Consider the following 16256-nt stretch of genomic DNA (forward strand, 5'->3'; position numbering starts at 1 on the left):
GCATGTGGGTGTAGCCACCATTGTGCTCAGCTGACTCTTAACAGTACATGTAACTGCACATATCTGACATGTTTTCTTTTTTTTTTTTTTTTTTGCCTGAATGTCATCATGTCGTCATGGTGACGGGCTTGTTGACGTCCCGCCGCCGAGCAGAAAGGGGTCTGGTTAACGCATAATCACTGTTCACTGTGCGCTGTGTCCGTGAGCCATGCCAACATTTGTGTTTATTTCACAGATCTGCAGGCATGAAAGCAGTTGTATGAACTTGCTGAGCACTGGCACAGAAGAGCAGGAAAAAAAAAAAAACAAGTCAGACACACAGAGGGAGGGATGAGAGAGACGGAGACAAAAATAGAGCGAGAGCGAGCGAAAGGGAGGCCAACTGGTACTCGACATTAAAGGGGGCCTTCAATGAGGAAGCGTTTTAAAACACAGTGGCAATCGGCAAAGTCCTCACAGAATTGCACCAGCCTGCGATGGTTTGGGAAAAACCCCAGTCCTGCAATGACAGCCCAATTATTTCACTGCTGGAAGGCTAACAGTCCTTTCAAAGAAATCCACTTGGCGGGAATATTTAGCACTTAACACTCCGTGGAATTAAATTAAGGCTGGTTTCAACCATGTTTTTACTGTGCTGCCCATGAGGGACACGGGGGGAAAAAGTCACGAGCCGAAGAAGCAAAGTCAAGCGTCGCTTTGATTTGGGACTGTCTGATGCTAATTCATACATCCCGTTAAGTACATGCAGTCACAGTCACCCCGTGGATCCACAGCCGCCGTGTAACCCTCGCACGTGTCACCCTGTCATCTTTTCACGTCGTTATTCAGAGACGGGCTGAACAAGGTTTGTGGATCCTTGACCCAAGTCTCGTCTATCCTTCAGATCTGTGCTGTAATGTGTGTGTGTGTGTGTGTGCGCACTGGGCAACCAATCAAGAAGAGCTGACAGGTGAGGTGTAACAGAGGATTACGAGGCTGAATTCAAGCCTTCAGTACATACAGACGAGTGCATCCTTAAAAGCTAATAATCATCTTTATTATTGATTGGTCCATTGATTATTTTTCTATAAATCAATTTATTGTTTAGTCTAGAAAGCGTCCCAGAGCCAAAGGTGAGATCCTGAAGCTGCTCGTTTTGGACATGCAAACAGCTAATATTTGATATGTTTCTTGATAAATGATCAATCAATTAACAATAGAACTGCAACAAATGATTACGTGATGATTTGAAATGTATTAAATGATTAACCGTCTGGTTGTAAAATATCAAAAACTAGCAAATATTCTCATTTTAGAAGCTGAATCAGGGTTTGATCATATCTTACTGTGTGATATGTGATGATATTTCACAGTCCAACCTCTCTTGTATGTGCACTGAATTTGACGTGATGGAAAAAGGGAGGCTTGACCTGAAATGCACTTCAGCTGTAGGACGGAGGGGCAGCATTCAATCCGAAATGAACTTTGGCCTCAAGCCGACAGACTGATGCCGTCGGTGTGTGCCGAGATTTAACAGGAACAAACAAAAACAGAGAGATGAGACGTGCGCTGAGAGACGCCCGGCGCTGCTAATGAACTGGTTAGAATGAAGAAAACTTTCCCGTGTCAGCGTTGCTCTTGGTTTTTTAATGTAGGGAACATTTCTGAGGAACCTCTCATTATACTGTGTTTGTTTTACCACCGCCACTGTCTCACTGCAGATAAAATCTGACACTTAAAGCCATAATTGTTTGAATAAATTTCGGGTCCTAAGCGGAGGCGCTGACTTAAACAGTGAGTGCCTATTAACTTCCTTTACCGCTGCCTTTTGTCCTGACAGGGCTCGTATTCTGCTGCGTGAACTGGACCAAATAAATTGTTCAAAGTCAGTTTCGTTATCAACTGCGGCTGCAAAAAATATCTTTATCATCCATTAATCCGTAACTTATTTGTCATAAAAACACTGACGTGACCAAGAGTCCAAAACTCAAACGGCATTCAAATTTCCAAAGAGATGAAAGCTGCAAAATGTCATATTTGCTTTGCGTGTTTTGAATTTTTCACCACAAGAATTTATCAATTATCACAACTACTGTGGCTCAAACGTCCCTTGATTGACAAATTCGTTCATCGTCGCTGAACGCCGCATCGTGACGCTCATAAATATTCCTCAACGTGATCCTCTCGCTCAGTGTGCTTCCTTCAAACTTTGACAACCAATCAGCTGCGGAGTTCTTTCAGCCAAAGTGAATAATCAGAACAATCCCATCTTTCATCTCTTCCAGCTGCCCTTTCACTTTAAAAGCCCAAGATCATAGAGCTGCACCCAAGAGAAAACCAGAGCAATATCACACTACACTGCACGCCACAGAGAAGGAAAAGGCTGCCTGTCTGTCTGTCTGTCTGTCTGTCTGTCTGTCTGTCTGTCTGTCTGTCTGTCTGTCTGTCTGCTCTTCAGTCTATCATATAAAAGTTACAGCGGGACTCTTGGGGCACCACTTCCAGGATGTGTGATATTACAACCTTGCAGTGACCCACCCAGTCTATTCCCCTTTTAATATTGGCTTCACGTCATGATTTTTTGAAGCGCAGGGTTATCAGATTTATGCACACACACACACACACACACACACACACACACACACACACACACACACACACAGAGGCAGACAAGTCAAAGGAGAAGACAGGCAGGCGGGCACACAGGCAGACAGTTTGATGGGAGGGGTGGGGATTGTCATATTGACTGTGTAAGTAACCGTCAGATAATTAGCTCGGTGTGTCAGGAGCGTGTTGACGAGGAATTGTCACCCCAGGATTTGAGCAGTGAAACCATGGCAACAGTGGGTGGTGTCGGGGATGAGGACGAACAGATATATAAGAGCCGGATACTCGTGGGACCGGCCAGGCGCGAGCCGCAAATTAAAGCTGCGGAATCACGACTCGTCTGCCAGCTAACGGCTTCAAAACAAACACGGTCATACAGGCAGACGTGTGCTGGGAGGCAGGCGCAGGCTGCTGAGCCGGACTGAAATATACACGCAAACCCAAACAATCACCTATTCATCCACATGTCATTCCTTTAACCACATTAGCCAGGATGTAATCCTAACAGATGCTGCGATGAACGCTGTTTTCAATATCTGGTAATTGTGGGTTTGTTGCCAACAAACTCTATTGAAGTCTGACATATTTAAACCTCTCCGTTCATAATGAGTGAAAATGAAAATAATTCCCTCCAAGCACGATTTGAAGCGTATTCAAATAAGCTCAAATTCATTTTCCACATATTATTCTGCTTAAAAAACATTTCACTCTGCTAAAGCGCTCTTACATTGAACACCTGCAATGAATCCCAGTATATGCCAGTGTAACCCAGTATATAACGAGAGAGAACGGCTGATCATAGTCTGATCAGGTGTCTGAAAGTAAACCAAAAACTGGCTAATAAATCATAAGCACAGGAGCCCAAGAATACAAGTAACAAGTTTAATTTAGCCGACAACTAAAAATATATAAATAAACAGCTTTTATACATAAAATATCCCCAAACTGGTCTGTGCTTTAAAAAAAAAACAAGTGGTTGAACACAAGCTAAAGATGAGGAGCCGTTTGTTTGTCACTTATTCCCCCCCCCCCCTCAGCTCTGCAGCAGCCATCATGAACACAGCTGACCTTGAGGACGCAGCGTTCTGTGCCCTGGTCTGTCACCGGGCCCGGCTGTAATCAAAGGAGAAACAACAACAGCAGCGGTGGCAGTAGTTCAGCGGTTAAAAGCTCGTCATGACATGACGACAGCAATGCAGATGAAAGCGAACGGCTCGCCGCTTTCCGATCTAATAAGTCCGCATGAAAAACAGCACCGGCCCAGCGAGGGGCCTTTGTGAATCAACTGGTGAAGTTTGGAAAACAGACTCCCACAAAGCCCCTAAATGACGTCTCCACGCGTTCATTATTCTCCTATTACATCTTAAAAACAGAGTTTCTGTGATATTAAAGTCGCTCCACTTTGTCTAACCTGGCTCAGAGAAACTCTTGCAACAAATTGATTAGCGCTGGATGTGAACTGCTCTTCAAAATAAATTGCTAGAATTTCTTTAATCATCATACTTAACACTGAATCACAGGCTTGATTTTGCAGCAGCAGAAGCATCGTCGCTGTGTTGATGCTTCAGCGGATGTGAATACACAGAGGCTCAAATGCTGCTTTTATCAAACCCCAGTGGGGAAGGGGCACGCATGAGACACCCATTTCACCGGCCAGATACATTAGAGGGAGCCGTCCTGCTCTCCTGTGAGCCATAGCCCCGACCAGACCTCAACACAAAGCCTCTGAGAGCTCCATAATGCATGAGAGCAGCCCGATAAGCCCTGAACCACCTCAACCATTTTCCTCCTCTTCAAGGTACTTTTTCCTATTACCCTGACTTTGACCCAGATCCTTACAGTAGATGACAGGAAGACATTAAATGAGCATTAATGTCAGCACATCAAATTCCCCCTTGGAGACAGTCATTTTAGACCCACATTTAACTTTTCTTTCATCATCAAGAGACAAGTGGGTCAGATACATGTAGAAATGTCCTTTTTCTCTGATGTATTACTGCACAGGGCTGCTTCGAGGAGTACTTGAGCAGCAGCGTCCACAAAGGCCGGCTAACCAAAGTCGTTGCAGATACTGCGTAATTGTCAGCTTTTTACTGTGGTTTCAGTTTGCAGCGAATCCCATATACTCTGAAGTTGTCATCTACTCGAGGGGGCCCTAAAGCAGCCTCTAAGCTGGGGAGAAGGCCAGTCAAAAGCTGGCTAATCATTTCTCCGCTCTGCTCTGGAGTGACTGCAGTCTCCCAAGTCTGGATAAAGGCGAGAGTGGGCTTTCTGGGAGCTGGCGAGACAAAATGGACATGCATGAATGCAGCCGGGGATAGGCACACACTCCAGTCAGGTGCTGCCCCACTGTCAGATGATATTGTGCCACCTACAGTATAACAGCCTTTGTTCTCCAAATGAGGAAATAAAACACGCCCTGAATTTCAGTCAAACATTCTGCAGCCTCGGCCACTGTCTCGATACGGCAGCGCACGGCAAAAGTTGCTAAATCAACGCTGACAGCGATTATGATGACACATCTCCTCCTTAGACCCTTATTTATTATTGGGTAACTCCACGTCTACTGAAGACAACACAAACATCCCTGTGTGTCAGGCTTATTAAAGTTAACATAATAGCCTCGGCCCATCTGTACAACACAGTCTGATATACGACACCCGCACCACGAGGCGGCCTGTGAAAAAAACATGAGATGATGACGACATCGAGAGAAAAGCCTCAGCGCCTCAGCCCGAAGTCAGCTCACGCAAAACAACCAAATGCCACCTCTGTCAGCACAATGGAAAACAGCTACAAATGTTGCACCAGCGTGGAAAAAATGAGTATGCGTGTGTGATTAGCATTGTATTGCGCTGTAAGAAGAGATACGCGAGAGCTACCGAAATCCCCTGAGAAGGACAGCTGTTATTAAGAGAGAGAGAGGCGCAGCAACCTCGCAGCTTCAGGTGACGGCGTGTGACTGAGAAGCTGGGATAAACACAGCCCGATCGAGGCTCAGAGTCGGCAACGTCGCGCCCAGTCGCTGAACTTGACAGTGAGCAGAGACAGGTCTCTGCAGCGCTTTGTGTAATACATGTTTCGAAGGGGCTTATCAGTGATCCCTTCAATCACACTTACACTGAGCCACAGCAAAAGCTGATCACGGCTTAGATATCAAGCGCACAACGGTGTGGCCGGCCTCTTAGGATGCAAATGTGCAGCGGTAATAGATAAGGCTGATGAATCAGCAGGGGAAGTATTTGGGAAGGCTGGGGCAAAGGTTAGAAACAGGATTGTTGCGGGGTAACCAGTTAAAACCTCGAAAATATCTGGAGGGAAATATGAAGGAGAAACATGCTCCCCTCATGCAGCAACTACCACCAAAATCCCTGGAGCTTTGCAGTTTACACCCTACTGCTCTGCATGTGAGTGTATGTGTCTGGATGAAAGTAAACACTGTTGCTAAAACATGTGCATACATATTCATTAAACTGAATAAATAAACACCATACAGAGGCTAAGGCTGTACCGCTTTTGCTCGGGGTGAAGCTACAACACACGATTATACGTTTTACAAAATACAACATCTATTAACACATACAAGGAGTCTGCTTTCACGATGCGTCGCATCAAAGCGCAGCCGAACAACCTGCTCCCTGTCTCTCAGCGCTGAAAAGAGGGGCTCGCAGGCTAACTCCAGCCTCCTCCTTCCTGGGCACCACCCTGCCTTAGTGGCGTGACAAAGCATTCCTCAGCCAGCAGCAGCAGCGGAGCACCCTGCTGGGAGTGTTCGCCACAGGAGGACAGCTCGCCAGAACCATCCACACTGGAATCACAGGTCCTATCACCTCCCCGGGTGTGTCTGGGTTCATGTGATGTGCGCTTGTGCAACAGAGCGGTTATTTGTGCTGCAAGTAAAGTGAACTAAACACAGAAGGTCTCTGGAATATTAAAAAAAACCTTATGGAAGCTTCAATCAGGGGTGAATTTTTCTTCTAGTTGACTGCAAGTGACCACTATGCAGCATAATAGGCCAAGAAACGCAGCCAGTAAAGGCAGGGAGGAGGAGGACTGCTGGCACGTAAACATGGGCGTAAGCATATGATTTGAAAGTATTCTTTGAGAAACGGCTTTGCAAATGTTTTATGAGGAAGGAAACACATACAACACATCTGTTAAACCTTATATTAAGTATAAAGTTTCCTCAAGACAAATACTTTCATAATTTCTAGATTTATTTCCATAGATAATGCGGCGGCAAACATAGAAGTACTACCGATACATACCGGATCTACTTAAAAATGCTGTGATCAACCCGTGTGGCTTAGGTAGCAGGTAGCAGATAAGCTGACTGGTTGAACACAAGAGCCAATGTCGCACCAACAACCGCCATTTTTAAAACCCTGCATAACATGTTAGCAAAACAGTAGCCTTAAAATATGAGCCAAAACACGGACATGGACAGTTCTCAGGGAGTCCAAGAACTGTTTGGTCTGAAAATCTAAATGAGCTGTCCAACAGAGCCACTTGGACTCTCCTCAGCTCTGAATGGTATCACTGTAGACTTCAACAGTGTGTACAGCAGGTAGAACCATGCAACAACCAATGCAACGCGAGCCCAGCGAGGCTGCACACACCTGGGCAAATATTCTTGCTGACTAAAGCTGTTGGTTCAACACTAATTCAATAAGAAGACATTCTGCCAGCAGGATGTTCACACACAGAATCACAATAAAAACATGTGCAGATACAGCACACACACACACACACACACACACACACAAACACACACACACAAGCATATTTAATACGCATGCACAAACACCAAAAATCTCACGAGAGCGCTAACATTTCATCAATTAAGACGCGGCAGAGCCTGCACACTGCTGCTCCACTGGCGGGTGGGACGGAGATAAACAGACAGCTCTCTGGAGACGCTCTGCAGTACGTCACAAGACAAGCGGCGAGAAAACAGCTCGCCGGGAGGGGACGACGAGTTCAGACGCCGAGCGAGGAGAGAGAAAGGGGGGGGGAGTGCAACAGAAAGCGGGGACAAGGACGAGGCCGGCTTCCAAAACAAATCGACTATATAAACCTGCCTCTCGCCAGCTCTGTGGTTTGTGTCCACGTGCTGAATGAGTGTGTGTATGTAGGCGCTCATGTTACAAGGCTAGTAGGGAGGAACAGAATGCCAAGTCCCATTTTAACACTGTAGTGACACATGCATGGTTCCGTCTGTGCAGGAGAAAGAAAGACAGAAAGAAAGAAAGAAAGAAAGAAAGAAAGAAAGAAAGAAAGAAAGAAAGAAAGAAAGAAACTTCCTGCCCTTTGGGTGGGTCACAAAATCTGCAATATGATGACACAGACTTCTTCCTAATGGGCTTCCAACAGTCTCCACACACACATACACACACACACACACACACACACACACACACACAGAGGAGAGGTTAGAGGTCATTCCCTGACTCAGTTTCCATCACCTGAGCGAGGAGCTGGACACTGAGAAAGGGCAACCAGCCTCCTGCAGTAGCATTTCCATTTCAAAGAGCTTAGAGCCCATCTGCATCTGGCAGGGGTCCCGCGCTTGGCTCCGCACGCGGCGATCAGCTAAAATTCAATCCTGCGCCCGATTGCTTTAACATGGCGGTAACTGTGGGTCTCCGGATATGAACCACCGACCAGCAGGATGTTCCAACGGGTTAAGAGAAAGAAGGTGTGCAGGTGTGTGGCCTTATGATGGTGCAAGACATAAAAAGTTAAGTTTTATCTCCATTCAGAGTCTCACGCTGACCTCATTATCCAGACTGTGAACATTAATTACATCTCTGGTGCATTCATCGTTGAGCAACAGCATTCTGAGATCAGTTTGTAATAAGATAAGGTCCACGGGCGTAATAATAAAGACTACACGGCAGCTTTGCGCCGCTAAGATAGGCCAATCTGAGGATGGGAATCCATGTGTAGGTGTCCACCTCCACCTCCTACCAAACACAGATAAACAGGGGGCAGCTGAGACCACCACGGAGAGCCTGGGAAAAATCAGACCCCTGACATTTCTATTGTCCAGGCTGAAAGGAAAGGTTGCACAGCAGTAATTACATTTGGAGGGGAAGAAGGAAACACTGTCAGAGGTTGTCTGGGCTACCTAATCGTGTGTGCGCCCGTGTGTGCGCATGCCTGTGTGTGTGCGTTACGTCTGCGCGCATGTGTGTCCAACGAACCCCCTCACTTGCTCTTGTAATAAGCCTGTGTCTAATCAATAGTCTCACTCCCATGGCTGAATCAAGTCTCTCATTTTCTAGCCAAAAAGTCACAAAGCACTCGGCCTCCACCAGGCCTTGATTACTCAGCCGTTGGCTTTGTTATTGAAATGAATTCATCTTTAATAAGTTCGCTGCTGATACATGATTTGGCACTTTTCTGCTCCAATGCCATGAATTGCTCTTTCGGTCTTGTGCGATGGGGTCATTATTACTGTGCAGGACGCCGCTGCACAGGCTGGAGATTAATAACAAGCCAATGAAAGATAAATATGTGTACTGTGAGCTGCTGCCCCCCCCCCCCCATTCAGCCAAAGTGTCCTTTCTCGTCCAACCTGCCCTCATTTAGGTCCCAGCAGGCTTTTTGTTGAGCTATGACGGAGTAAAAACTTCACCGCAGAGCTCGACGCGAGGCTTTCACACTGAAATCTCATCTCGACTTTGGTTTTAAAGTCGAGCTGAATCTGAGTTCTCCTCACTTTTTGAGCACTGTAAATATCACAAACATAAACCACGGTGATTTTTCAGCCGCATACTGCTCTGTTTGGGAGGATGAAATCAATTTCACATCATCATTTTCCTTTTTGTGAAAATGGTGTGCGAGTGTCAGAAGCACATTAGAGCCATGTGCAACCTACAAACAAATTTTCCTCTTTTTCTACGAGCCCACACACACCTGTCATGTGCCATTCAGCCCTTTTCTTTCAGAGAATCCATCGTGCTGCTAAATTTTCATCCTGCTCTAAACTACGCTAACAAGCTTTGACTCAGAAAGTGGACGCTAGTTAGCCGTGCTTGCTAACATTTCTACTAGATGTAACTTTAGGGTAGCTAACGTAAGCCAACTCACTTACATGGGCCCAGCACAGCTACTGCACCAAAGCACATATCCACTAACTCTGTAAGAAAAATGCATTTTAATTTGAGTTTACCTTCAAGCTCCAAATTTCGAGCAACACCGCCTCCTTACTCACAGGCCTTCCTCCTTTATTACCGCCTCTTCCTCCCTCCACCCCCGACAGTAACGGTGATTTATTATATGCTTGGTACCAGCTTTCCTTAGATGAATACAAATGATAGATCAATACGAGATAGATAATACAAATAAATACAAGCGCCCAGGAGATAAAACAGAAACGGAGAGGAAGAGGAAGAGGGGAGGGTTCCTCTTCATTCGCCTCATCTGTTTGCGGTATAATTAATTTATCACCTATCCCAGGACTGAGGGAGGCATCAGCGGAGAGGAATAATGCATTATGTATGGAGGTATCAGTGTAAGAAAATAAATTAAAAAAGTGGAAGGAAAAAAAAAACACACTCTTCCTTCTAAACTCTAAACCGTCTCGTCCGTACAGATAAAAGGATTATTTATGCTTTCAGAGCGAGCACTGGCCCTGCCATGTTGACTTCTCCACTGCTCATTATCTGAATACCAGTCAACCTTTGGGGTTACATGCAGCTTAAGTGTCTGCACTTAAGTCTGGAGGGGAGAAAGGAGACAGAAACCAGGCACGGGGCCTCACCCTTTCTCATTTTCCCCTTTCCTTCAGAGCAACACATGTAATCTACTCCTCAAAAACATGCAGCACAGTCTGAGTTTCTTACAGTTGTTTAGACAAAACGTGCAATCTGAAGGCGTCAAGCTGGGCTGAGAACTCTTGACGGGTTGTTATCCCTACTTTCTCAAAGTTTAATAATCAATAGATAAATAAATGATGTCAAGAATTATCAGCTGCAGCCCAGACGAGAAGGGGGTGACACTGCCACGAAGCACGTCTGCTTAGTCAGTCTCGCCTCGTCTCCATTTGTTTGTAGCTCCGCTCTCAAAGAAGGTGTGGACATCTTTCGTGCTTTTAAGAGTTTGAACTCAGCTGCACACATGCACGCACATATATCTGACTCCAGTGAAAGTTCAAAAACAGGGGAGCAGCCTTAGGATAACTCATCTAGTGCAAAGAACATTTACCTCACCCTGACAAATAAAGGGGACATGAAAATGTAGCTGACGGCTGCCGTCTCTTCCCTCGCTCACACTTTCTCATCCCCAGCAATGCCTGCGAGTTTCATCAGCGGGTTACCTGGTGCACCCCCGCTGCAGGCGGATCACAATGGAAACTGCTTGATTTCAGCTTCTGGGTTGATGAATTTCTGCTGGTAAAAAGGTTGTCAGCTACACAAATCTGGAAAGCTTTTATTATTCATAGGAGCGCAAACATCTGAGGCTGCACTTCATATTTTGGGAAGGCTGTATAGGTCTTTAGGGAGTCATGGTAAAAACCTTAATTAACAAACGGGATCATTTATAGCCTGGCGCTTATCATGGGTGAGCATGTGGCGACTATGGTGCAGCTTATCGTGGGGGAGCATGTGTTCGCCATCCTTAATGATCAGAGGTACGTTTGTCCCATTGGCTGAGCTGCTGGCGCTGCCAGCTCTAAAGAAAAGGTGTCCCGTGCAGGCAGCGGCCTTGAGTTTGCTGCAAAAAGAGCAGCTTGCAAACTCTAGTTGTTTTTGTCTGCCAACAGCTTTTATTCAAGGTTCTTTCGACCTTGGAAGGAGAAACATGTTGCTACACACATTCTTTAAAGTGTCAAATAATGCAGCGTGTGTTTGGCCTCAATTAAGTCTAACAGAGGAGCAAATACGTCCATGTATGAGCAGGAAACATCTCTGAATGATGAAAAGTTGACATGTAAGGACACTGTGAGCAGTAATGTTAATGATTAATTGATGACTGTCAAGAATTTCGTGGACCTTGAGTGTCACTGTGTTCAGCTAGGAGACTTCTGCTAGCTTTCAATACAGTTCAGAAAGCTTCGGTTATCTTTGATTATTAAATGAGGGATGGATCAATTAAGACAATGATCAGCTGATCCACAGGTATCTTTGAGAGTCTGCACATGAAAATTCAGAGATTCTTCTTCAGCTCTTCTGAATTAAAGTCATGGAACAAATTGACAGCCTATCACCACAGGTACGAAAACAACAACAACACGTGCTCCAAACATAAGTTTCTGGTGTAACACTCACACCCTGCTCTCACATACAGCCACATAAAACCAAAAGCAGACTTTTCCAGCAAATAAGCCCAGAAGAGTCAACTGTAGCGTGTCTGTCTGGTGTGAAACACCTGAAATAAAGTTCCTGATGAAGAAAATCGAGCATTTCGAAAGCCACAAATCCAACGATTTTCTGAAGAGTTGGTGCACCAAACGCCACTGAATACTGGATTTCATCAGGTGGCATTAAAGATGTATCAGGAATGCAGCTGCAACTGTTCCAGGTTGCTGTGACCTCTGCCGCTAACCCTCTGATCATACACCCTGTGGGCAGAGATAATGAGCAATGTGCTCAGCAGGACTCAGCTCCTTAAGTGACTACTAGCCTGGAAACAAGTTCTCAGTCCTCTTAGCGTGGTAGCTCGTACAGAGTCCTCTGATTTAGCTTGTTACCTTCACAGTGCGACAGCAAACCCATGTGAACTCCTCAAGTCAGAGAGGACAAGTTGGCTTTAACAACGAGACCGTCCACAAAGCCAGCATCACATGAAGCTAGCCGGCAATGAACCAAAGCCTCCATGTTCATTTTTGAGAGGTGGTGGGCATTTACAGCCTGAGGGCTTTTGACATTGTGAGTTAACTGTCAGTCTTACCCTCTTTGTGTTCCTTGCTATCAGACATCTCCTCTCAGAGAGGCCAACGTGTGATCCAAACACAATATGACCCCACACCGCTGCAGTTTAGAGTGCGAGAGAAATCGAGACGGTTTCCTTTTGCTGATAATCCGACAGAAAGGTCAGTTTGGCAGAAATGACGGCGAGCTGTCATTCCTATACATTAAAACCCTGCAGTGACTCACTGTCGGGGGAAAGAGGGCTGCAACCGAAAAACTACGTGGGCTACAACAACAATACATATACGTGACTCGAAATCTGTAGGAAAACAAAGTAAAAATACCATCTTGTGTTATGCAAGGAGAAACTCAAACAATGCCTCGTTCTGAACAGTGGCAGTGAAGAACTTTCAGTGACAGCAAAGAGGAGACTGTGGCAGAGGCACTCAGAGAAGTCTCATAGCCCCAAGAGCTAGAGGGGATTATGTAAGTCACTCAGTATACTGGGTCACCCAGTCGTTTTAGATATGCACTACAAGTGCAGCGCTGCCACACTCATTGCAGAGTCTCGTTCTGTAGATGTTGGGTGTATGGCTAGGCCTCTGTGTACTTCACTTTTGCACTGGAACGCTGCACGAAGGTTTGGGTTTTATCTGAATATTGTCATTTCCTTGTCTAACCTTAGGACCCACAGCCACTGACTGCGGGTTAAACACTGCTTTTAAAAGGGAATAAAAAAAAAAAAAGAGGAATTCAGGGCGGATGTCAAGCAGGCAGATAGAGACAGACTGTAGTGATGATGTCATCTGGAGAAAAAATATGGAGCCGCTCCATAAACAGTAAATAATGGAACAACTGCTCAGATGCAATATATGATCGTCAGCAGCCGTGATGGTATTATTGGTTTGTGGCTTTCTGTCTCGTTTTCAATTTGAATAAAACCCACTGGGTGAGTGGCTAATTTCAAAACCAACTTACAATTGACAATGAGTTTCACCTGATGGCATCATCGCTTCAAGCCTTTGTGCCCTGATTCCCAGGTAAAGAAATAATAAAACAGTAATTCCCTTTCAATCTAAGCTAGATAAAGCCACACTCTCAGTGAAGGCTAACCTTTGCACTCATTGTTTTTTTCTGTTGCTCTGCAGACAATTAAGAGGAGGAAGGAATATACGGTTTGTGTGGGTGGGTTGGTTCTATAAAACATCAGAGCAAGCCTTGACAAACACATCTGTGTATTTAGCCTTCAAGGCCACTGGAAAGCCCCACAACAGCTGAATGAATTGATAAAGGCAGCAACTGTCAGTGCAGGTAGGGTGTTTGGCTGCTGCACAACGTGGACTCTTTGTTACTCTGGTAGTGTCAGATTACTCCCTTTGCAGGACAAAAGCCAGCTTGTTCCAAGACACAGAACAGATTAAAACAAGTCTGGCATGTGAAAAAAACATAGGCTAAGAGGATATAAAAAGGTAAAATTGTATCTTCTCTGGTCCTAATTGAATTTCTGTTTTATCGAAACTGCATTAAAATGGTCTATCTATTATTAATAGTCACACCCAAGGACGTTTTTCAATAAAATACACCTGCTAACCAATAGCTTCGTAAAGTTCAAACATGTAGTCAATACAGAACCGGACGTTATGTGATATTGACTTCAAAATAAAAGCTTACTAATGTGACATCAGCCAACGTGGGCATCATATTGAGAACAATCACGCCACGAAAACACTTTGTAAGTCTGTAATTTCATATAACTTATGTCTTAAATATATTCATGTTTTCCCACTTTGGTATTTTTATTATTTGGCATTTTGATCAGTATCACGTGTATTATCATTTTGCTTTTATTTTAGCTTTGACCGGAAATCTTCTCTTATTATTTCCGACACCTTGACATTGTTCTAGCATCGAGGTGCTACTGACAGCTGTCACCTTTTTCTCTCACTGTCCCGACTTCACATGCAGTTTTACAACACAACAATGCGCCGCAGAGCCACGAGTATTCAATGATTAACCTGGTTAATACATAAAAGATGTAATAAAAGACAAAGATGTCTCCCAACACTGAGCGGCCACGGCTACGTCTGATGTGTACCAGGAAGAGACACAAACATCTCACCTTTACGGGGTGAAACACGTAAAATGAAGCAGTCTGGATAAAGACGGTGTGCACTTGACGAATGTTTGAGGTGGGGCTGTGTGTTGGCTCGACACTGAATGCGGTCACAGCCGCGAACAACTTTGTTTTCTATCCAGTGTCCGGCCTGTTCTCACATCGCTACTAGTTTCGCAGCATCGGTTGAGTGTGGCAAACACCCACCCCTCCTGCACCATTTCCGTGTTTTATACGGAATCGTTTCCACGGAGCTCGTGCCACGTCTATTAAATACACAGGTTTCGCCGAATTCTCATGCGAGACAATAAGACGACACGAGCAGCCAGCGTTTAATGAATGGGAAAATACGCCGCGTTGCCAAATACTGCGACACTGGTGCAGAATAACCGGTTAATAAGTGAAAGGGTGCATGACGTGTCTAAATCAATGAGTCCAAGACAGCTGAAATGTGCCGCTAAAACAACACAACTTACCCAGTGCCACCTCGCAGGCTTTGCGCAGCTGTGAATGGTGAGCCTTTTTCACCTCCTTGTCGGCCAGGATCTTTTCCAAAGCTCGTGTAAGGAACATGTTTTTCGTCTTTTTGCCCTCAAACATGTCGCACCGGAATTTGGGGCGAGGTGTGCCTGGTCCCAAGGGGGGCTGCAGCCGCCTCGAATGGAGATGTATTCCTTTGCAAATGTCAGCCGCAGAGCCCCTAACAGACAAACATAAATAAACACAGAAGGTGGGGTAAATCCCTCAGATTTCCATTAACGACCTGCCTCCTGCGCCATGTTGGAGAGAGGAAACGACGTCACGTACGTTTGAGAACGGCCGCAGTGAGGCAGCAGGGAGAGAGAGAGAGAGAGAGAGAGAGAGAGAGAGAGAGCACAGACTTCCAGCTAAGCTCTCTCCACATACAACATGTATAAGCCCACATGGGCTTGTTATCCTCATATGTAAAATAAGTGGCATTAATATAGACCTGCGCGTGTCTTGAATTAAACCGTGCATGCCAGCTTCAAACTGTGCAGGATTTCTCTTCTTTTTGCGGAATAAAACATGCCACCTTTTCACTTACATGCTTACAGTTTGTGCACATTACAGAGTACTTACGTGTGAGGTGTAAGCACATTTACATAAGCCTGTATGTTGCTGTCAGCAGTTTGGATTTGTGTGAGTATGTGGTACCAGCAGGAAAATTAGGCTTCCAATTTGACAGGTAAATTCAAGGTGTATTCAGACATATCTGAAGACATTTAGAAGAAAAATAAGGCTTTTGGGATTCCCAGGTGGTCGTAATTGGAAATATGGGCATGAAGAAATATTATTGATGAAAACACCAGATTCTCCTCCTCACCCATATTCATGAAAAGGCTTTTTTCCACTTTAAAGCCTGGAATTTGATTGTGAATGTCATATTTTTTCTGCCTCAATATAATCATAAAAACATCATCTTAAAACATTAATAACTCTGATTTAGTTGCTGTCTCATGTTATTGATTAGTCTTCATTATGGCTTCTTATGTGCCTTCACTGTCCACGACACCATGATCACACGTGTGTGAAGCATTTCTTGCATTTTCTTCTAAAAAATACATATGAAACATTCAGATTTTATGAAACTGAACACATGCCCTCTCGTTTGTAACTGTCATTATGCTGCAAATATCATTCCACCTGTTCATTTAATCCTTCTGTCACACTGCTTCGCC

At 45.0% G+C, this 16256-nt stretch overlaps 1 protein-coding gene across 4 annotated transcripts in view; it reads right to left on the minus strand.

Annotated features, from left to right (window-relative positions):
- Positions 1–15367, minus strand: part of arfgef1 (ADP-ribosylation factor guanine nucleotide-exchange factor 1 (brefeldin A-inhibited)) — a 45623-nt gene extending 30256 nt beyond the window's left edge. For all 4 annotated transcript variants that reach the window (XM_076761100.1, XM_076761099.1, XM_076761098.1 and 1 more), the window contains exon 1: positions 15033–15367. In XM_076761100.1, coding sequence (XP_076617215.1) covers positions 15033–15156 — 124 coding nt within the window. In that variant the 5' untranslated portion in view covers positions 15157–15367. The remainder of the gene's footprint in view (positions 1–15032) is intronic.
- Between the last annotated feature and the right edge of the window lie 889 nt (positions 15368–16256).

The sequence above is a fragment of the Chaetodon auriga genome, chromosome 21 (assembly GCF_051107435.1).
Source record: "Chaetodon auriga isolate fChaAug3 chromosome 21, fChaAug3.hap1, whole genome shotgun sequence".
NCBI classification, from domain to species: Eukaryota; Metazoa; Chordata; class Actinopteri; order Chaetodontiformes; family Chaetodontidae; genus Chaetodon; species Chaetodon auriga.